Source organism: Carassius gibelio, chromosome A13 (genome assembly GCF_023724105.1).
Source record: "Carassius gibelio isolate Cgi1373 ecotype wild population from Czech Republic chromosome A13, carGib1.2-hapl.c, whole genome shotgun sequence".
In the NCBI taxonomy this organism is placed as follows: domain Eukaryota; kingdom Metazoa; phylum Chordata; class Actinopteri; order Cypriniformes; family Cyprinidae; genus Carassius; species Carassius gibelio.
In genome coordinates, this window is record NC_068383.1 from 3,386,137 (window position 1) to 3,408,690 (window position 22,554).

Genomic DNA, 22,554 nt, shown 5'->3' on the forward strand with positions numbered 1-22,554 from the left:
TTCGCTTGGTGTTCGGTTTTAGTCGGATTGTCTCGGAATTGTTCGGTCACATTCGTTCTTTTAAACGACTTTGCCACATGGTGGTGGTTGTTGCGCACTAATATAGCTAAAATTGGCTGCAATCTATTGTTAAAGTTGTGAATACAGGAGGATATCTTACGTATCTTTTCACAGCTATTATTAATTTAAAGGACTTTACTGGGATTATTTTGTTTACATATATTATTGGCAAAGTATTATACACAAAACGAAAGTACAAAATATTATAATAATAAATAACAATAGCATATGATTAATATAAGAATCCAAGTATTTAAAAAAATATAAACATATAACTTACACTATTTTTGTTAAATTGGTTTTAACCACAGAGAATATATATCATATAGATCAGTGGTTTCCACAACAGGGCATGTGCTGTCCTCTAGTGGCTGTGAAAATATCTCCATCCTTTGAACGTGTTCTTATTTTGTAGAGCTGTCGTATCTCGGCGTTTTCGGTCCTTTATGAATATTTAGTTTAACTTAGTATTTATTTTAACGTATATCACGCACAAATGCGTCACTGTATTCTTATAAACAAACTGCCAACGTTGTCGGTGACGGACATTTTACTGTGTACCTTTTAATTACTACATAGACATAGTTTAGCATGGCATGAACTATCTATATTAATAGACGTACTCCATGTACTTTATAGTGGCGTTCAAAGGTGTAAAGTGTGGATATTGCTGTGGCTACTGTGTAAACGAAGAAGGGTACAGTGAAGCTGCATAGTATGAAGTAAACACAAAACTTCAAGTAAATAACAACACATTTCGTTTACAGTCTTTTTTGTGCATATTAACAAGGTAAGTTGCATTCTGTATATGTTTTGTTGCTTTTTTCTTTTTTTTTAAAAAGGGCTTTTACCACAACAGGAAATGTGAAGTAAATCAGTGCGTCCAGGCATTTACAGCAGTTTTTAGTAACACATAACCTACATTGATTGTGCGTGGATAACTACGCTGACTACGTTTTAAAATTACAATACAATCTGTGAGCAATTTTAAAGGACATTGTTTTGCTTTTATTAGTAACACAATAATGACAAAGAACTCCCCAAAAATGTTCCCACTCAAATGAAGGAAACATAATTTATATGGAGGAGAAGATGTATTAACAAAAAGAGATCTAATCAACGGATTAATGCAGTTATTATTATTTAAATCCAAATAATAAAATTAATATTTGGAAACTTTATTTCCTACTGTGATACACGCGTCACACGCTTTACTTCCGCATTCCTTAGTTCATACTGAAAGCCTATGTGAATGTTTCAATCACGCTGGCGCCCACCTACTTGGGGCGGGGATTCAGCAAGTCAGACCAATCAGAGGAGCGCACTGGGCGAACGTTACGCAGCGTAATTAATATTCATGAAGTAGGGTTCTTTGCGCAGCTGAGAGCGTGGAAATGGCAGCGGGTGGATCGTACAGTATAGTGGAGTATTTTGGGGGAGATGGCGGCTATCGCTGCGGTTACTGTAAGCATGAAACCGGCAATTTCTCACACGGTGAGTGGATATTAATCTGTTACCAATGGCTGGTGGTAAGTTTCAATGACTTGACGGAACTGTTCAGGGAAGCCGGGTCTGACCACTCTGTTTTGACTAGCTTTCGTGAACATGATTTATCAAATATTGAGACGCTTAGTATTATTAACAGCATGATGGTCTTATAGTGGAAAGTAGTCCTTGTCAGCTGTCAGCAAAACCTTTCCTCTCAATGAAATGTGTCAGTTTGCAATTTTAAAGGAGTATTATATGTGTGTATATATATATATATATATATATATATATATATATATATATATATATATATATATATATATATATATGTATGTATGTATGTGTGTATATATGTATTATTATTATTATTATATATATATATTTTTTTATAAAATATATAAATTATTTCTGTGAACTAGGAATAGCAAAGGCCTGGTCATGTTTGATCATCCCTGCCTGGACCAGTGAATCATATGTCCTTCTTTTGCAATGGGTTTAACAGCCCAGATCATGCATTTAAACTGAACATTAATCCTTGTAATAAAGTGTTTGTTTTATACAATTTAGACAATTAAATAAAGGTTTAAATGAGTTTATGAAATAATAAATGTACAGTCTTTTAGATGGCACAGAACCCCAAATACAATTATCCTCTTGTGAGGGACCCACATCCTAAAATTTAAAAGGCTTCAACATGGTTTCTTAATTATAGCACACATTTAAGCGGTTAAAAATTAAATTCTAAATGTCTTAAATATTTTATTTTATTTTATAATCCTTATAGGGCTCTTATAGTACTGCATTTATAAATTTATTTATTTTAAGTTTTTATTATTAATACAGTATTTTTTTTTAATTCATGAAAGTATTACTTATTTTTTATTTGTCTTTACATTTTATACAGACTCCCTAGTTCGCCCTTGCGACCTCCTCATTGCAGTTTGAAAACCCCTGTACTATAGAGCTTCTATATTACAGCTTAAACATAAATCTTTTTAGAACGTGCCAGATGTACCAGTTTTCGTATTTCCCAATCCATTAATAGTTAAAAATGCTCCAGGGAATTGTAAGTTTGATGCTCTAGGATGGTCATGGAAATAAGTGGTTTTATGTACTCTCGGTTTGTTTTTTTGCTGCAGCCACCAGATAATTCAGACTGAAATGAAGCTTGTCTGTGAATGAACGTGCTGGAGATAATCTGATCCTGCTAATCTGCTCCATGCCACATTATGTGGAAGACCGGAAGAAGGAAGCGTGCCTCTGATGCTAATCCCGATGTGGCTGGAAGCCATCACGAGGACCGTTCAGAGACGTTTGATTACTTTAGTTTGGCAGGAGTCCTAAATAACTTGCTTTGATTATTCCAGTGACCAGCATTATGGTGATTGTCTCAGTAACTCTTCATAACTTATGGGGCTCTGTTTTTAACCGATTGGCAGCCATGACCACCATTTCAATCTTGCCATGTAGGAGAATAGTTAAATTGATTGCCAAAGCATCAGAAAGTTAAAGCAAGTACTTGAACCTTTTAAACCTTTTACCTTTTAGCATGAAAATTGCATGCATTTCCAATTGAAACTGGAAATTCAATGCGAAGAAATGCTGGACAGGACTTTAATTTAGGTTATTCATTGCGAATGTATTTGTCAAAACTGGGTGTTATATACCAGAATAAAGCTGAGCTGTTGAAATATAAGAGGGCCTGATGATGTTTTTTTTTTTTTTAGTAATATGAGCGGTGCATCATTCACAATCAGTCTAAGTCAATGCATTATTTTGGACTTTGCAGTAGTAGATGCACGTTCTTCTTCTTAATCTTTTTTTGAGTAATGTGCACTAGTGTATCATGAATAATAAGTCTGAGATGGTAAATGGGTCAGTTTTGGTTTCACCTTGACTTTTTGAACAGTACAGATTTCTCTTTTATTTGGGCTGAACTACAGTTGTGGTAAAGCTGTGCATAATTTTTCTTTGTAAAGTATACTGACCAGTTCCCATAAATATCAGCAGTCTAGTGGAAATGCAGGAAAAGCTGCTGCTGGGTGACTTAAGGACTGGCATAACTATATAGAAGTGAATGACTTGTCTTAAACTTTCAACTTTAACACTCTCTGATCAAATTTATGTAATGAGATTGCATTATACTGGGCTAATGCTTAACCCAGAGATTACCCACAGCCTCAATCCTTTGTCAGACACATGCTTCTAAATTGCAAAATTATGAGTGTATTTAAAATCTTTTTAGTGCAATGAATACAAGGAGATATTTAATTTATTAGAAAAATCCTCAATGAATTATGTGCAACTTTTAATAATTCACAACCTTGAAGTACACCAGGACTATTATTTTGAAATGTCTATGCTTTAGTGTTGGTGGCTTTTCATCCAAAAAAGATGAGGCAGAGAAAAAATGTAATCTCTGAAAGCGTGAGCCTTCCCTTTTAAACAGGCAGCACATTTATGTATTTAATGAAATCATCATCATCATCATCATCTTTTGAAGTTTAATATTCACGTTAGGCTGTGTCGCGGTTCCTTGTTTTACATCCCCACGTTAAGACCTCTTGAAATGATAATGAAGACACCTTATGACCTTAAATTTCATATAATTGAATGTTTATTCTTTTTATTGTTACATTTTAGGGTCCCGCAATAATTTTTTCAAAATTTGTATGCATTTTAGGCTTCATACACTTCTATTTTTAGTGAAATGCTTGTACTGTCAATCCCTGTTTATGAGTGTTTAAATAGAGAGCTCATGTTTTTTTTTGAGTTATTATTCTTTATTATACGAGTAGAGTATTCAAATGGAGTGTTTTAGCAGTGCAGTAATAAATCAGACTGCAGGTTAGCTAGCACAGGTTGTGGTCCGGCTCTGTCTTTTCAGGGCCCTGACTAACTGTTGTTGTGTGGTGCGGTTTGGGACTGAACTGAACTGTTTGTCAGTGAAGATTTTAATTTTTCATGAGGAAATCATGTAGTGTGTTTGAAATGATTACTCACATTTGTAATCTTTTAAGGGCTTGTTGCTGGCTTGTTTTCTGCTTCAAATGGAATCAGGGGCTATTGTGTTGTGGAAAACAGGTGCCTTTTGTCAGCCAGATTAATGTACGATAAGTCAGGTAAAAACAAACCTCTTTTGTTGTGCTGATCAGACTGATGTCACTTCATGGGTCTTTCTGGATTGTGTCGTGTTCTGTTGAATTGTTTTTGCTTTGAGAACTATTGTTCTTGCCTGTAGAGCTTGAAAGTGAGCACCTGCTTTTTCCTGGCTCAGATTCTGGAAGTGTTTTAATTGTCATTTCATTTTTCTTGATAATTTTACATTTACATTTTGTACATTTAGCAGATTCTTTTTTTCAAAAGCAATTCTCTTCCTAATTTTTTTACAACATTCTTTAATGAAGCATTCTATACCTTAAGCCACCTCTAAAATGGATCACAGAAAATAGATAAAACAAGGTGCAAAATATAAAGACTATTTATTCAGTTTCCCACTTAAAAATCCAGTTCAGAATCTCCGTATATAAAATAACAGTCTGAGCGTTTCAGTAGCAATGCATGATATCAGTACATCAAACAATATTTACTCCTATTGTTATTTACCCTTTTTTGTTGTTTAAGTTATGTGTGTGTGTTTACATTGTTTTCTGTAATCTAGCACTTTCCCTTTAACTTTTTAAGAGCATTATTTATGTAAATTTTATGCACCGTTATCGTACTTTGCTATTAAAATGGTGTTATGCTCAAAATCGAATTCATATATGCACTAAATATAATATTTTTTTTGTTACCGTACTTTCCGGACTATAAGTCGCACTTTTTTTCATAGTTTGGCTGGTCCTGCGACTTATAGTCAGGTGGGACTTATTTATAAAAATGAATTTGACATGAACCAAGAGAAATGAACTAAGAGAAAACATTACCGTCTACAGCTGTGAGAGGGCGCTCTATGCTGCTCACTGCTCCTGTAGCCTACAATGAGCAGCATAAGGGGCTGTTCACATATCGAGTCTTTTGCGTGCTCAAGTTCGTTATTTCCAATGTAGGCGCGTGGATTGAACGGTAATAATGGAAGCGACGTGCTTGCGACGCGCACGTGGTGCGACGTGCTCATTTTTTCCATGAGTGTCCGCACCGCATCGAGTTAAAAACATCTAAACTTTTCAGAATGCCGCAAGCGCACCGCGGGTCATGTGACAAAGGGGAGTCACATGTTGGGGGGAGCGGAGAGCATTCTTAATATTCCGCAGCGCTAACACATTCCGTGGGGACACTCGCTCAACCCAGAATGGCTTGCTGGTTCGAAAATATGTGGAATAAGGGCTGCCTCCGACAATTTTTCTTTTTTTCTAGTCAACTAGTAGTTGTTCAATTAAGCCATTCATGGACAAATCGCCCCTTTATATTAATTTAATTACTTAAATAGGCTATAGCCTACAGGATAATAAGCATTATGACCGCACGCAATAAGCTTGCCACAAAGAACCGGTTAAAGTAATGATTATGAATGTGTAAATTAGCAAGGAGACATTTAATTGTTTAGTAATAAACTTTGGTTTTCTGTGTCGCTGCAAATATGAAGATGACGATGCGGACTCGCCACAAACACCAGAGAGAAATGCACATTTCATATGGATTACATAATCAGAGAGTAGCCCATTTATTTTGGTTTGAATATTTTCTTTTAAATTTAAATTTAAATTTATGCATTTAGCAGACGCTTTTATACAAACCGACCTACAGTGCATTCAGGCTATCAATTTTTACATATCATGTGTTCCCGGGGAATCGAACCCCCAACCTTGCGCTTGCTTGCTTGCTAGCGCAGTGCTCTACCAGTTGACATTTCAAGGTTTCTGTAATATATAGCCTATACGTGTCCTTGTGTGGGAATGTACTTCTCTGTGACGTCAAAGGAAATGTTTTCCTTTCTGAACAGTGTGTCAGAGAGCTTTGCTGTCAGGGGTCCATTTGTGTATCATATCTACAGGACACATGGATATAACACCGGCTTAAGATGCCCTATATTATACATGTATGCACACACAGCTTTTTAAGTGTCTTTATTTAAGAGGTTTATCCTGGTAAGTTTGTGTTGTATGTTCTAAGTGATGTGTTTCTCTCTCTCTCTAGGCATGTGGTCCCATAATATGACAGTGCAGGACTACCAAGATCTCATCGACAGAGGCTGGAGGAGGTGCTGATGTTATTATTATTGTCTGACCTCTGAACTGCGTGTTTAACAGTATAATTTTCTGACTCTAAATCATGTGCCACATAAATAGGTTTTCTTGCATAATATCTTCGCAGGAATCACTTTTACACATGAACAGGATGTAGTAGTCTAGTCAGTGTAATGACCGAATCAGACATACTCCCCTTAGAACAAGACAAATGGCTTTTCTCAAGAAATGTGATTCAAGTCAACACAAATCCACATTTAAGACCATTTTTCAAGATCAACTTGAGTGAATATATATATATTCATCAAGAGAAACAATAAGTTTGTCATAGGGCCAACATTTTTATAGTGTACAATGCCAGGGTTAATTGAAACATTATCATTTATAAATGTAAATTTTTAATAAATGATTATTTATTACAAGAAGCACTGTGAATTTTAATGAAGAGTTAGTAGTGAGCCCAGCATTAATGAACTGCTTTTATTAATCATTAATTATTGGTTTGTGTATGCCTACATTTTAATCTTATTCTATTTAAATTACAATGACTTTTTTTTTATTTTATTTTTTACAATTATTATTATTTTTATTTTTAGAAGTGGCAAATATGTTTACAAGCCTGTTATGGATAAGACATGCTGCCCACAGTACACCATCAGGTAAATGATCCAAATGTTTTTATTTTACTATATACAGGATACTCTGTGGTATATTAAAATTAATATTTTATAGTCAAATGAGTTAAGTGACTATTGAGTGATCATTTTAACTATATATCACAGCTCAGAAACGCTAAAAAACAATGCAACGTCAAATATGTTGTGTCCTTTTCACTTTCTTCATATATTAATATTCTGTTGTACTTGTTTTCTGAAGGTGCCATGCTTTGAACTTCCATCCGTCGAAGACTCACAAAAAGACCTTGAAGAAGGTGAACCGGTTCCTCTCCAAAGGAGAGATGCCAGTAGAGAGGCATGATGAGGCACGTGAAGGTGAGAGCCATTTACTGGATATCAACAACTAGTGGCAATTTATGCCCAACATTCACTAAGTATCATAAACCTGCTGTCATATTGTCTGTTTTATGGACTAATTTAAAAAAGCTCTTGATTGACAGAAAATAGTATAAAACGTGTGATTTGCATCCCTTCAACTGAAGAGTTGACTAATAAATAATAGATTTTACTGATATTCAGTGTTTATCTTAAGTTATGAATTAGATCTGATGTTGTTTGAAATTGATTTATTTTTCCAATAGAGGATTCATAATTTCATCATTGAAAGCAGTTCAAAATGAGAACATAAGAATATTGAATCATTTTCATTCACTGAGCCGTATAATGTATGTTTACTGAAACATTTTAATATATGAAAATGACACAAACAAATAATTGAACCAGTTTGGAAAAAGAAAATGACTGGAGGAATCAAACTTTTTTTTCTCCTTTGAAATGGCTCATGTTTTCACAGTGTCACTTAATTTTACACTGGCAGCAAATCATATCTGGTTACATATGATTCTGTATATTGCCCAGCTGCCTAATTTGAGCCAGTGTATAAAGATTGCATCCCCAAGCCAATGTTTTCTACAGGTATAGCCTCTGTCTGTTTCTTATGTCTTGTGGTCTGGTCTGATTCGGTTTGCAATCCCAGGTTTGTTAGAAGATATCAAAGGTCGTCTAAAGCCCTTCTCTTCCATACTTCAGAGGACAGTGGCTATAGCTGCAGGAAAAACCCAGTCGTTTTTGTCAGGTGCGCTTTCTGTGCTGTAGACCAGACATTGATCAGATGTTGATCCCTTCCTGTCATCCAGGCATCACGTGTTATCTCACCCATATTTCACAGTTTTCTTCCCTTTTTGTCTTATTCTCCATATTTAGTGTTTTCTGTGCATGATTTGTTTGTGCAGTGTTGTGTAGGACAGGTTTTGTTAGGGTTTATAATGTGAAGTTGTGCTTGCGACTACAGTCCCTTCCCAATCGAGACCCATTTCATTCTATGTAGACATGCAAGTTTAAAACCTGTCTGACTGTGTTCTAGAATGCAACCAATTGTGGTTTTCTTTTCAAATGATTTGCATAATTTGATGGTTCCAGTAGCGGTGCGAGTTGAATGAATTCCTGTGGTAGACCACATGAGAGTCCCTGTGATGATGGATATCTTAAATGTGCATGTGTTGATTCTTTAGGAGAGCCCATGGTCTCTGCGCATGAAGAGGGTGTTCAACTACCTCCTCAAGACCCTCTGGAAGTAGACCATAGTGATGTACAGGACATCAGCACCAGCCCAGACACAGACACCACTAACTCGGCTGCACCAACACCGGCCAGAGAAGATGCAGCGCCCGCCCCAGAAGAGAAAACTCCTAATGTTACACCCAAACCAGGTCAGTCTCATAGAATGGGCTTCTTAAACATGTCAGCTTTAAGTACATAAACCACAGTTACAGTTATTTGATTGATTCACCAATAACTGATATGTTTGAGACAGATTTTTGAGTATTTTTGACAAAAATAATTGGTTCATCACAAAGAAAATTAGTTGTGGACCACAATGGGAATGCATTACTGTTGTGTGCAACCAATTAGGACATCACAACAGAAAGATGGGTTGTGTTGTTAGTTCTCTAAAAATGCTGGTTTAAAATAACTACTTTGGAGTAAATTAAAGGCTGTGTCTCAATCAGCTCACTAGTTCAGTAGCCAGGGCACTGATAAGGGAGTCAGAAATATTAAGGGAGATTCACAAGCTTGAGGGCTGATTGAGATACACCCAAAGTCCCTTTAAGACAAGTAATTTCACTTGGTGGCCGTCTTTGAAACGCCTCTCGGCGTGCAGCTCCTATCTTTCTGAATGGGGAAACATCAAATTCTCCAAAACTGTTCACCAATGAAATCTTAAAACAACTACCTCATGAATGTTGTTTTTCCTGCTCCAATAGTGTTAAAAAAAAACCCCTAATTTTTCAGGCTTGACCGGCCAATACGCATGTGCAGTCTTAGCGTGGGTCTCATTTGGCTTTTTTTATTGACAAGGCAGGACTATTCCGCCATATTAAGCATTGCACTTTTTCCCATTCATATGTAATAGGAGTGCACCATCTTTGGTATATCTAAAGTCTTTGAGTCATGCATTCATTTGGCGGGAGGTGAAACTTCCATGGTGGCACCGGAGTGGTGCTTGCTTTTAGTGTAGATCCGGTGTAGGCTAGTATTCCAAGCAGACACTAGCTGTAACAAAATGTTACAGTAGGTTACTATTTATTTATGTTCCTATGTATACAGTAAACATTTGACAGGAATACAATGTGTTCCAAACCTTACTTTCCTGTCACTCAAGTTTTCTCTCAGAACAGAACACAGAATTTACTGGTTTGTCACAGGGTAACCCAACATTGGGTTACAGCGCTGGGTAAGTGTGGTAGGGGGTTCATCATTTGTATTGACAGTCACTGAAAATGCAGCTGAGTTACAGAAAAACTATCCAGCGCCTGGGTAAAAATATAAAAAATAATCCCCGTAATAACCCAAGAATTAAGATTTAAGAATATACCCAGAATTTTTTAGAGTGCATTATGTCTTTCTCGTCACATCCAGTTCAGACTGCAAACTCAAAGATTCCAGCATGCTTAAGGTTTTTGGCCTTGGTGTTGTAGAATCAGTTGCAGCAAGGGAAACATTGTCAGAAAAGTTTAGCACATTTTTCTGTACATTGATTAAGAGGCTAAAGAACCATCATCAAGGTTACCATCATCTCTTAAATCATTTTGGCCCCCACCATCCACAACAGTATGTGAAGACCCAAAGACCTCCAGTTGTGTTATTTTACTCTAAGTATCTTTAAATGTTTTTCTTACAACATCTACCTGATTAAATATTATAGAGCTTGGTCTTGTTTTGTATATTCATGGTACAATGCCCTTGGAGACATAAGATTATTACAGGGTCTAGAAATCACACTGAAAATTAGACTTTATAATTTAGCCAGCCTTTTCTAGATGGGTGGAACTCTGATTCCTCAAAGGAAAAACAGCTGGTGAGAGGTTGAATTAAAATAAGAAATTGTTGTGGTTATTTTATTGCTTGTTTTATTGAGTAAGTGGTTCTCAAATCCAGTCCATACAACCGCTTTGCATATTTTGCATGACTCTTTTGTGTGACATAATATACCTCTGTAAATAAATATTATTTACATTCACGTGTTGTGTACTTTAATGCCCTTTGAATGGAACATATACGCTCCCTTCAAACTGGCATCATGGTGGAATATCCTCTAATGTCCACTTCACAGGGCTCTTCTGGTTGAATAGAACAAATGTCTGCAGTAATAAGAGATACATACAAAATGTGCTGGAATTGAGAACCGCTGATTTAAGACATTTTGAGGCTTCTTAGAAGTTTTCTAAGGATCCAGTGCATTTAATACAACCTAACAGTGTTGAGTACTCGAGACTCGGACTCGGTCTTGGACTCGGTCTCGAGACCGTATTTTAATGGTCTCGGTCTTGTCATGGACTCGTGTGCATTTTGACTCGGTATTGACTCGGACTCGAACATATTAGGAATCGGACTTATGCCCGAGTCCACTCGAGTCCCAATCAAACTATTTCATGATTATTACTGTAATGTTTTATTAATGTTTATTTAAATTGATGTATGATTGACACATCCAATGACTGGTGATTTTCTTTTGACGTGAGACATTAGGCCAGCGACACACTGGATGTGTGGCGCAAGCGTCTCAGCTGCGTAGCGTGTCTGTTTTTAATTCGGCTCCCATGTAAACAGGTTAGATCTTGCAGACTGCCTGCGTGAGACGCGCGGGAAACCCGTGCATGCTAGAAATAGAACCGACGACGCGACATGCGTGCATGTTGGAAGCGTTTCCAGGCAAAATATACTAGAAAAATATGTTTATATGTCATTTTGTACACAAATACATATTAATTCATGACATTTTGATATTTGAAAGTCTATAGGTTGGCATAAATTCAGATATAAATGTAATTTAAAAAATAAATTAATAATGATCGATTTTCAAATATTGCACCTGTCAAACATACTCTATTTTGCCGTCAATACTGTTGACGGTGTCCTATCAGTAGGTGTGTAAAAAAAGAAAAAGAAAAAAAAAAGTTGATATTGTTGTCATGAAGACAAGAGCCTGGTCTGTCGGCGGCCTCCCTCTATGTCACCTACAGCAGCAGCAGCGCGCCAAGCGCCGCGTGCAGGCACGCTTCTGGTGTGTAAACACAGAAAACGCGAAGCAGCCACCACGCTTCTGGCACACAGCAGAGACGCCACGCAGCCAGTGTGTCACCGGCCTTAAGTTACCCTCCTGCCATCCGCCTGTAGTGATCCCGCTTTCCAGGAAGCCACATTGCTACATTATTTCTCTCAACTGTGTTATTTTTACAAAGTAGGACAAAATGGTCACAGAAAAAAAAACAAATATCGTTTAATTAAATTATATAATGAATACAGACACAGACTGACTGTCTCAACACTAAACATCTCCCCCCCAAAAAATGTCTGACAGAAGGCATTGACGTGATATGGCATTTCATCCAGCTTTCTTCCCCTGGCACATACACACTTTTGCATGAAATGTTCCTGGACAGTCAGTAACTAAAAAAAACTTGGACTAGTGTGTATTTTACCCTGCATTAAAACGCACCATCCAGAGAAATTAGCATTAGATTATCCGTTGCTGTTACAGAAACTGATAAAATGGTAACTGTTGTCAGTCCCCGCTTCCTCTGCGCCAGTAGAGAGAGTTTTTAGTCGGGGTGGATTGATCATGAGACCACATCGTGCTTGGCTGGGTAGCAGGATGGTGTCCTCACTTATTTTTTTGAAAAGTAATTATGGCCATCTGTAATCTTCACAACATCTAAAGTGCACATAATCCAAGACATTGTAAGGATATTAGCAGTCATTAGTTAAGCTTCAAGGTTAAAAGTTATGTAAAAGCTGTTACAGTTGAACATTTACAGGTATAGTGGTACAGTAATGTTACTTGTACTAGAAGTGTTATGTGGAATTACAGTATAGAGTGATACACTAATGTTATGTGTACTAGAAAGGTTATATGGATGTGTATAGTGGTACAACGATGTTATGTGAAAATGAGCACTTAATATTGACAAGTAACAATTCATAATACTAATAAAATGACCTTTACACCACATACTATGTGGCCCTTTTACCCTTTATTCTTTCCACCAAACATTTAACATACTCTTGAAGATTTCTTTAGGTCTTGTTTCAGACCCAATCTCTCTGGTCTCGGTCTTGACTCGGACTCGACCCTTTCTGAACTCGGTCTTGACTCGGACTCGACCCTTTCTGAACTCGGTCTTGACTCGGACTCGACCCTTTCTGAACTCGGTCTTGACTCGGACTCTACCCTCTCGGGACTCGATCTGGACTCGGACTCGAATGAGCTGGTCTCGACTACAACACTGCAACCTAATGTTATTAAAATCATCTGGGTCTTAAAACTGAACCAGTTCTGAATAAGAACCAGTTGTCAATTCCTAACCGGACTGGTAACTGGAAGATGCTCCTCTGAGAAACACTAGAGGGCAGCATGTGCTCAGAAATAAATGTGGCATCTGATTTTGTTATTTTTTTTTTCATCTGTGCAAGACAGTCGTTCCTGTAAAACATCACTTCCCACATCAAACTGAATTTCACTCTTTAGCTAAATGAAGTTTGAAGCTTTATCAGAAGTATCTAATGTGAGTCAACACCTTCCTTTCCTTTATAGTGCTTGAGCCCAAACATATAATAAATTCCCAGTCGCACAAGGAACATGCATCTCTGAATATGAATTATAGACAAATTAAAAGTCCATACATCTACTGGCTCCTGGAATGAGCACCCCACAGAACGGTCCGGAAATGGGAAGGATTTATAGAGGCTCATAAAAGAAAGAGAAATCTCTCTCTGTCAAATGTATCGCAGCTCGCTTAATGACCATTTATGTCTGTTGTTCGCATTGACACATACTGAGCTAAATGACTGTTTCCACACCGGAGGTTAGTTAAGTGTGAAAAGTAAAAGTGCATGTAACATCATTGGAAGAAGCATTTTTATACACTATTGTACAGAAGTTTGAGGTCTTAAGATTTTGAATATGTTTTTGAAAGTGTCTTAAGTTCGTCAAGGCTGCATTTATTTGTTCAAAAATACAGCAAAATCAATAATATTCAGAAGTAGTTAAAATAACAGTTTTCTGTTTGAATCTATTTTAAAATGTAATATATTTCTTGTGAACAAAGCTGTATTTTCAGCATCATTACTCCAGTCTTCAGTATCCCATGATCCTCCAGAAGTCATTCTAACATGGTGATTTGATGCTCAAGCAACATTTCTCATTATTATCAATGTTGAAAATTCTCATGCTGCTTCATATTTTTTTTTTGTGTAAACTGCGATACCTTATTTTCGATGATTAGAAATTTCTAAAATATCAAATTTATTTTAAATAGATTTTTTGCAACATTATATTTGTGTTTGTGTGTTGACCCGATAGTAAAAGTGTTTCTCTTCTCCACGCCCCACTATTCCTCTTTCCATATGTTTTCCTCTCATAAAGGAGTGTGCCAGCTCTAATTCACCCGGCCTGGACTCATCCCCACACAGTAAATATACCTTCCACTGTCCCCTCAGGGAGTGTGTGTGTGTGTGTGTGTGTGTGTCGGCAGGTGTACATGCATCTGAAGGAATGTGTCTTTTCAGTTTCCGCTGCATATACATTAGCATGTGTTGCTGTATATGTGTGTCCATGAGTCCTCAAGGAAAGGCAGTTCTGGATTTTTTACGAACTGTTAACTGCTGGAGAGGGAGAATGTGTCTTCTACAGGAACAGATCTGTCAGAGTTGATCTCTCGCTTGCACACAAGCGCCCACTCGAAACAGCTCGTGTATACTGCTAAAGATCTGTGTGACCTCAGTACACTCCGCTCCGTGTTCCTAGTCAAATGTGATAATATTCAGCATTTGACCAGGACTCATTTAATTAGTCTTCATACACTCTGAGCTGTGTTCAGTAGTGTTTATATTTGTACAATTATTATTATAGTGTAATCATTAAAAAGTATTATAAATTATTATGTATTATAAATTATATATATTTGTTTTTTACTATTTAGTTACTATTATTTTAGTTTAGTTTATTCTTGTCTAAGGATTCTTATCTTAATCTTTATAATTTTTTTCTTCGATGGAGTACAAAACAAGATATTTTGAGAAGTGTATCAGTGTTTTTTGTGCATACAATGAAAGTTAATGGGGTCCAGTGTTGTTTGAATCTCAAATAGTTTTCAAAAGATCTTAATTTTTGTGTCTTGCAAAAGAAAGGAAGTCATACGTATTGAACTGTCCCTTTAAAAAGATTTTCTGTGCTTAAGTTGCCTTGCTTGATGGAGTTCGTAAAGGTTTTTTTTTCTTTTCAGATGTATTTTGAAAAGTGCTATACTAATATTTTTAAGTCAGTTGAATTGCAATTGTGTCAATAACATAACACTGTTGTAACTGGGCAGAAAGTGGTTAAAAACCTGGACCTCAAACCCCTGACCTCTGTGTCAAGGGGTTTCTTAATGTGTGCTGAGTTGAGGACTATGCAGATGCATTCATATGATACTCTTCTGTATTATAACCAGGCAGCACTTCACCAGCACCCATCCACTCTGAGTTCAGTTAAACAGTGCGAGTTACAGGACGCAGGCTGTCTTTATCCTGGCTCTCGCTCGTGTTTACTCTGATTTGGAGGAAAGCCATTCAACGTCGCTATCATTCCTTTGCTGTATTCACAATCTTGGCCGGAAACATTCCCTCCTCTAAGTCAACTGGAGGTATTAACAGGAAAAGAGGGAAGAATGAATGTTAAGAAAGAGCTAATTGTGTCAGTGACTCCGGCTCTTTGTCGGAGGAAGTCACAGAGCAGCACTCGGAGGTCCTGTAGGAGGTCCCACATCTCATGTGAAGCGTGTAAAGGCCAGATTTATTTGGGGAAAGTGTAAATAGTCTGTTACGGATGTGCTTTTTAAAGCTGGTCCAAATCTGTGCGTTGTGTTGCAAGTGAAACTAACAAGTTGTATCCGGTTAATGCTGCACTTCTAAACATAACTAAGGTGTCTAGAGTTTATTGTAGTATTCAATTAAACTAACAAAGTAAGTAAATATTTGTTCTTGTGTGGCTTGTGGGTGAATTTCTTGAAATTTGTCCAAAATAGTCCAGAACCTTTTGGGGTCAGTTTCTTTAAGACTTAATTTAATATATAATATATATATTGCATCGTGACTTTATTTTAATGACAGTTAAGCTCATTTCCTTTTAAAAGTGAAATGAAAAACACATTTATGTTTCAATCTTGTAATGAAAAGGCTACACACTACAGTTTAAATGTTTGGATCGTTATTTATAATTTTTTATGTATGTGTGTTTTTGAAAGAAATCTCTTATTTTACAAAAAACTGTAATATTGTGAAATAATATCACAGTTTAAAAGAAAATGGAAAGATAAATGTTTTTTATTTGTATATATTTTAAAATGTAATGTATTCCTGTGATCAAAGCTGTATTTTCAGCATCATTACTCCATTCTTCAGTGTCACATGAACTTCAGAAATCATTTTCATGTGCTTATTCTCTGCAGAAGAGACATTTCTTATTATTACCAGTGATGAAAACCGTTGTGCTGCTGCTTAGTTTTGTTTGTGAAAACTGGTATAATTTTTTGATCAATAGAAAGTTTAAAAGAACAGCATTTATTTGAAATAGAATTTTAAAAAAATTCAACCTACTCTAAACTTACAATTCTGAAGTGTTTATCATGGAAGTATTTGTTGTACTGACTTTTTATTTATTTATTTATTTATTTTTCTTTACTTGTAAAAAAAATTACAGTAGTGATGATCATAACATGTGCAATAAATGTTTTAGGAATAGTTTTCCTTTTCTTTATATAAATATATAGTTCCTTATTTTAATAATGTTAATTTAATTGATATGCTTCTGACAGGTTTAATGAGATGCACTCCGCTATGCTCCTTGATCTCTGATGGGTTGATGGCAGGCGGGCTGGCACAGGGACATACAGGAAATGACCCTGCTTTCCTTATTGCTCCACACAGGATGTCGGTGTGTAAACTGTTGACATGGGATGCCGGGAGCACTCCGAGGGCCTGGCGTTGGTCCAGTGAGATTGAGAGAGAGAGATGGAGGGAGGGAGCAGGTTATTGTACTCTAACCCAGATATATACTGCCAAAGTTCAAAACACATTATCACACATAAACTGTTTAGCTTGCACAGTCCAGCAAATTTTCTTGACTGCTAGAACAGCATGTGAAGCATTTCATTTTGCACTTCTGGTGTCAAATATGCGTGTCTGTTTTCGTAAGTGCCAGCTAATCAGTTCAAAATTGCCTACACGAAGAAGCTGAGCCAAATCTAGAGACCAGAATATCACAGAAACTAGCAAATGCATTGCAATACTTAAAATTAGAGCAGAAAGTGCTTTAAATAATATGCTCCACTCAGATTATTCGAAGAAGTTTAATTGTTGCTAGAAATGTTATTATGCTCCAGGATATGTGCATTTTGAGGTAAAATAAGGTGATGGAGTGCTTGACCGTTGTCAGAGATGAAGGTCATGACTGGAGTGTGTGTCCAAGCGTTAGCTCAGCATTACACCATTACTGTTCACCGTATAGACCACCGTCTAATCTCTTTTCAATAGAAAATGGATGGCCAGCTGCCACCGCCACACACTCTGAAACAGTAACTGATGCAATGACCCTCTCCGTCCCCCCTTTTCCTGACCGTTGCCTGTCGTTCTCGATCTGGGAATACCACCTCCTTCGGTTTCCTTCAGGGCAAATGAACAACCACCCTGACACTTTCATTTAAACCTGCAATTGGCCTGAACAATCCTCGCAAAAGCAGCGGGAGTCAACAAACAGAGGCTGTGTTGTTTTACAGCTGTGATGATGTCATGATTTCAGAGGAGCGCAGATGACTTCCATCTAAACAGGAGGACCCGGCCCTGTGCTTACTAATGCAAACTAGAGGACTCGTTGGAGCGCGCACATCGTGCTCGTAACCCGCTCGAAGGATCACACTCTCCTACCGTTCACAAACGTGCCTGCGAGCCGCTTACAGAAACATGCTCTCACACCCAGCAAAACAGCTCCAAATGTGGGATGTGCTCAAGACCTGTTACTGATTATACCTCTCCTGTAGTCTTCACTGCTCTGCCTCTTACAGTTTATGTGGTAGTCTGTAAATGGACGCAGGTTTTTCAGACTCCTCCTGCTGGTTTTCCTCTGCTCTTTTTGGAGATGTCAAGTTTTCCACTGTGCTGAACTATTTATTTGACATGTTTTAGACACAGGGTGTTCCTCTGCCCATTGGGCGTGCGTTCTTAAACATTACACATGCCACATATAGCTATGAAATCAACATTGACCCCATTACTTTCTTGGTCTTAATGTGTGTGATTTTCAGTGCACATTATTCGAAATGCTAAGAAATGAATATGTTTGCAAGCTGAAAAACCTGTAAAAACACCCATTTGACAGCATTGTATAAATTCATCATGGATGAAATCGTTCTCCACCTTTTTTTAAAGGAAGTAATAATTTTATTCAGCATGAACGCATTAAATCAAGCACAAAAAAACATTTGCAATGTTACAAAAGGATGTTTCAAATTCCTCCAGTTTTTATGAACTTTTTGTATATTAAATACTTATGAAAAAGAAAACAAAATGCATCAAAGCAAATAAATCAGCATATTAGAATGATTTCTGAAGTTCATGTGACGCTGAAAACTGAAGTAATGATGCTGAAAATTCAGCTTTAGATCACAGGAATACATTACATTTAACTATATATTCAAATAGAAAATTGTTATTTAAAATTGTACAAAAATATTTCACAATATAAGTGTTTTTACTGTCGTTTTGGTCAAATAAATGCAGCCTTGGACAGAAAGAAACTTCTTTTAAAAACATGAAAAAATAAACCGTAGCGACCTCAAACTTTTGAACAGTAGTGTAACTGCTTGATGATAGGACAATGCAGTAATGCTTGTACTGTCAATTTGTGCTTTAGTCAGCTCACATCTTCTATCATTGTTGTTTTCTTAAATCTAGCTAAGGGAGCCGATCCCAGCAGGCCTCTGGGTCGGAAAGCTAAGGACATCAGGAAAGAGAGACGACTTCAAAAGGAGCAACAGAAGCAGCAAGACGCAAAGTCTTCCTCTGTGGATCCCTCCCCATCAAAATCTTCATCTAATCAGCTCAAGTCTTTGGAGGAGTTCATTACGGAGTCCTTACCCAATGACCCTCTGCACCGTCTAGAGGTAGCACATCAACTTTGCTTGTATGTAATCAAGTAACTGAAGCAGGCCAAAGCAAGAGAGGATGCACCAATCTCAACGCTGTAACTATCACAGTATTTGAGTATCCTGTTTAAATATTCCAAGCTGTCCTCTCCTGTTTTTGCTGTGATTGCTTGGGTGAAGTCAGCATGGGTAAACAGCCAATGTTTCTGCTTTCTAAGCAAGTCTGTATGAAAGACCAGCTTATACCCCAAATGTGATTGTCCTTGGAGACAGCACTGGGCTGATTCATCCCTCGATTAGCTCGTCCACTGGACTAATTTGATTGACTTCCAACATGTCATTCAATTATCTTAAGTGGATAGCAGTCAATGTCACTGCTGTCTGAACAAGGTTAGTGGTTCAGCTTAGAAACAACACATGAGATAATCTGAGTCTTCACGACCAGGACTAGAAGCAGCTCTTGTGTACAAAACCACAAACTTTCTCATGCAAACAAACAATTTGTGCATTTGTTTATTCAAGAGTGTAATTTGTGTGACAGACTCTTGTTGAGTGTAGTTTGATGTAGTTTGTTGCCACTATCTATCTGGTGCATATTAATGAAAACAGATGTGTTTAATACAGTGGGTGGAGTATCATATCTTTCCTTTCCAGACCTCATTTTATCACTTGGGAAATGGGGGTGTTAGGGCTAATTTCAGTAAATCTCAGTTGTGGGGTCATTAAGCCCTCGGAGAGGGACGTCAGAGACACCCTGCCTAATGAGATGTTTACATACAGCTAATCAGACACGTGTGGAGTGTGTTTTATAATCCACAGCACACTGTAAGTGGAACATTCTTTGTTTGACAGGGAAGATATTACTTTAAGTTTAATATATGACTGTTCTGGGTTCAGTACATATTGAAAGAATAGTTTACTCTTTTTTCATGACATAGAAAAGGAGATCTGAGCAGGGCTTTTCCATGCAATGACTCTGTCATATAATTAAACGACGTGTAACAATGAAACTGAAATGCTATATTCCAGGTATTCTGAAGGCATTATTGTCTGATATCCTTTCTCTCTCTGCCTTTACTTTCATCTTATGCAAAACCTCAACAGGTTTGCTTGTTGAAAGATTGGATGTAACTTTACAAAAATATATACACACAAAATATTTCTTGTAATACATTCAAAAGTTGTTTTTTTTGTTATATATTTTACATTATTTAAATGTATTGTTTTATTTTTAGAATGATTTCTGAAGGATCATGTCACTATGAAGATTGTAGTATTGAATGCAACAATGACAACAACAAAAAAAATCACAAGAATTAATTAGATTTCACAATATATTCACATACAAAACAGTTTCACAATATACACAATACAGGTTTTGCTGTATTTTTATTTTTTTAAATAAATAAATGCAGCCTTGGTGAGCTTCTTTCAAAAACATTTAATGAAATATCTTCTAGACTTCAAAATTTGAATGGAAATTTTTAATTTGAAACTTTATACATTTATATTAGAATGAACGTGCACTGCCTGTTTACTATAACCTTGGTCTTTTTATTTATTTATTTATTTTTATTTATTTTTTAAACCTAAATAAGTCCTCATTATGTCACAAAAGCTTTTTGCTCAATCTTAATTGTATTGAACCCAGAACATTACTTTAAAGTACTTTTTAAAGTGTGTATGTGTCTATGTCTTCTCAAGATTTATGATAGAATGCAGTTATCAATATCACCCAAATACACCTGCGGAGGGCAGTAGAGGCACATTCTAACTCTCCACATTGAAAATCTTGACAAGTTGTGATTTGTATAGATTTCTTCTACCCTCTTTCACCCCAGTTTTGACAGCGCTTCTCTCTCTTTGTCTTGGTTACTCCTCACACACTTAATCAAATGTCTAGATCTCAAGAGAATCGCCCTACAGATTAAAAGACTTTACTTATGTTTATCTGAAACTAAAGTCGCAAATATCTTCATTTACTTGGCCAAGCAATAATAAGAGATGTCCAGTGAGGGCCAAATAAAATAAAACTGGAGCTAAATCTCCCATCATGCTCTTTTGGGGTACTTGTGAACTATAAGCCCCTCGTCCAATGAAAGTGTCTCAGTGAGAGGTCCTTTAATTAGGAACAGCTTTGCCAGTCAATTAAATGTTTCTTGGAGGATTGCATTTTGCTTTGTCTCCTCACTTCTGAGGCCAGTTTTTCCTTGTGCAAACACAGATGATCGTGTGAGATGTCAAGCTCAGTTTTACTAATCAAACACAACATCTGATCCCACACAGTTTTACACGTTACACAGCAAGTTAAAAGAGGCTTAGTCTCACTTGGTCTACAGAGTGTCACAGAATGACTTGACTGTCATGTATATTAATAGTTGTGACCTGCATTTTGTAAATGTATATGCTTATTTTAATAAGAATCAATGAAGTTTTCTATTAATTATTAATTTGTAATGCATCTTGACCGGCCAAACTTCAACATGTCTTGGACTACTTCTTCAAATCACCCATTCTTATATATATATATATATATATATATATATATATATATATATATTATTTTAGCTTTACATCATTTCCTGTGTTTGACTGGTTGCTAATGCAGTATAATGAAAGCCAGTTCAACTGCTGCTAGAAGTTCAGGAAGTTTTCTTTGTAACAGTATAGAGTAAGAAGACACTTTGAGATGGATTCACTGCAGGTCTGTGTTTAATCATTAGTGCAGGAAGTCATGTGTAATCGTCTTCTCTACAGTTTGCATTACATTGAGGATCAGGAAGTGGTTCTTTAGCAATGAATGGCGTGTACAAATGAACCCATTTCTGGAGACACAGTAACTTTCTTTTAAAATCTGTTGAGAAAATGCACAACTAATTGCATTACACAGCTGATGATCTAAATTTATATTATTAGAGAGTCTCATGAAGCCTGTTAAGAACATGCCCAGGTCATATTTAGTAATTTGGGTCACAATAATTAATAAGTAATTCATAATTGGGATATAAAATTGCTATTTTGTTAATGCAAATAAATGTTTTTCTTTTTAGTTTCAAGGTGAAATATGACATGGACATGTTCTCACGAGACTCACCCTTTTATAGATACATAATCATTTTACATATATAATAATAATACATAAATAGTTTGTTGCTGAACCCATGCTGAATCTTACCCAAACAAACAAATGTTGTGATGTGATGAGTATGGGTCACTGTTTTATATATATTTTTAATTCTAGCATGTTTTCTTTGATTTTTCATTGACCACTGATTTGCAGATGTATGAGTGAATCTCATGAAAATATTTGGAGTCTGTGTGTGTTTGTATATTATAAATATATTAGAGGTGTAACGATATTCAAACGGATCCAGAATAAAAACAGCAAAGCACATCCCACGGTACGTACCACAGTATTCTCATGGCGTACCGCTATAACCCCCTGCTGAGACATTTCAAACACAT

The 22,554-nt window shown here is 36.6% G+C and overlaps 1 protein-coding gene across 3 annotated transcripts in view; it reads left to right on the forward strand.

The window, feature by feature from the left end:
- The first annotated feature begins 465 nt into the window (after positions 1-465).
- Positions 466-22,554, forward strand: part of LOC128025894 (arginyl-tRNA--protein transferase 1) — a 73,953-nt gene continuing 51,864 nt past the window's right edge. For 2 of the 3 annotated variants that reach the window (XM_052612479.1, XM_052612481.1), the window contains exons 1-6: positions 1,398-1,554; positions 6,685-6,748; positions 7,331-7,393; positions 7,611-7,726; positions 8,923-9,120; positions 18,899-19,107. In XM_052612479.1, the coding sequence (XP_052468439.1) occupies positions 1,455-1,554; positions 6,685-6,748; positions 7,331-7,393; positions 7,611-7,726; positions 8,923-9,120; positions 18,899-19,107 (750 nt within the window). In that variant the 5' untranslated portion in view covers positions 1,398-1,454. Of the gene's footprint in view, positions 851-1,397; positions 1,555-6,684; positions 6,749-7,330; positions 7,394-7,610; positions 7,727-8,922; positions 9,121-18,898; positions 19,108-22,554 lie in introns of those variants that run through there. The other variant, XM_052612482.1, reaches the window with a different exon arrangement.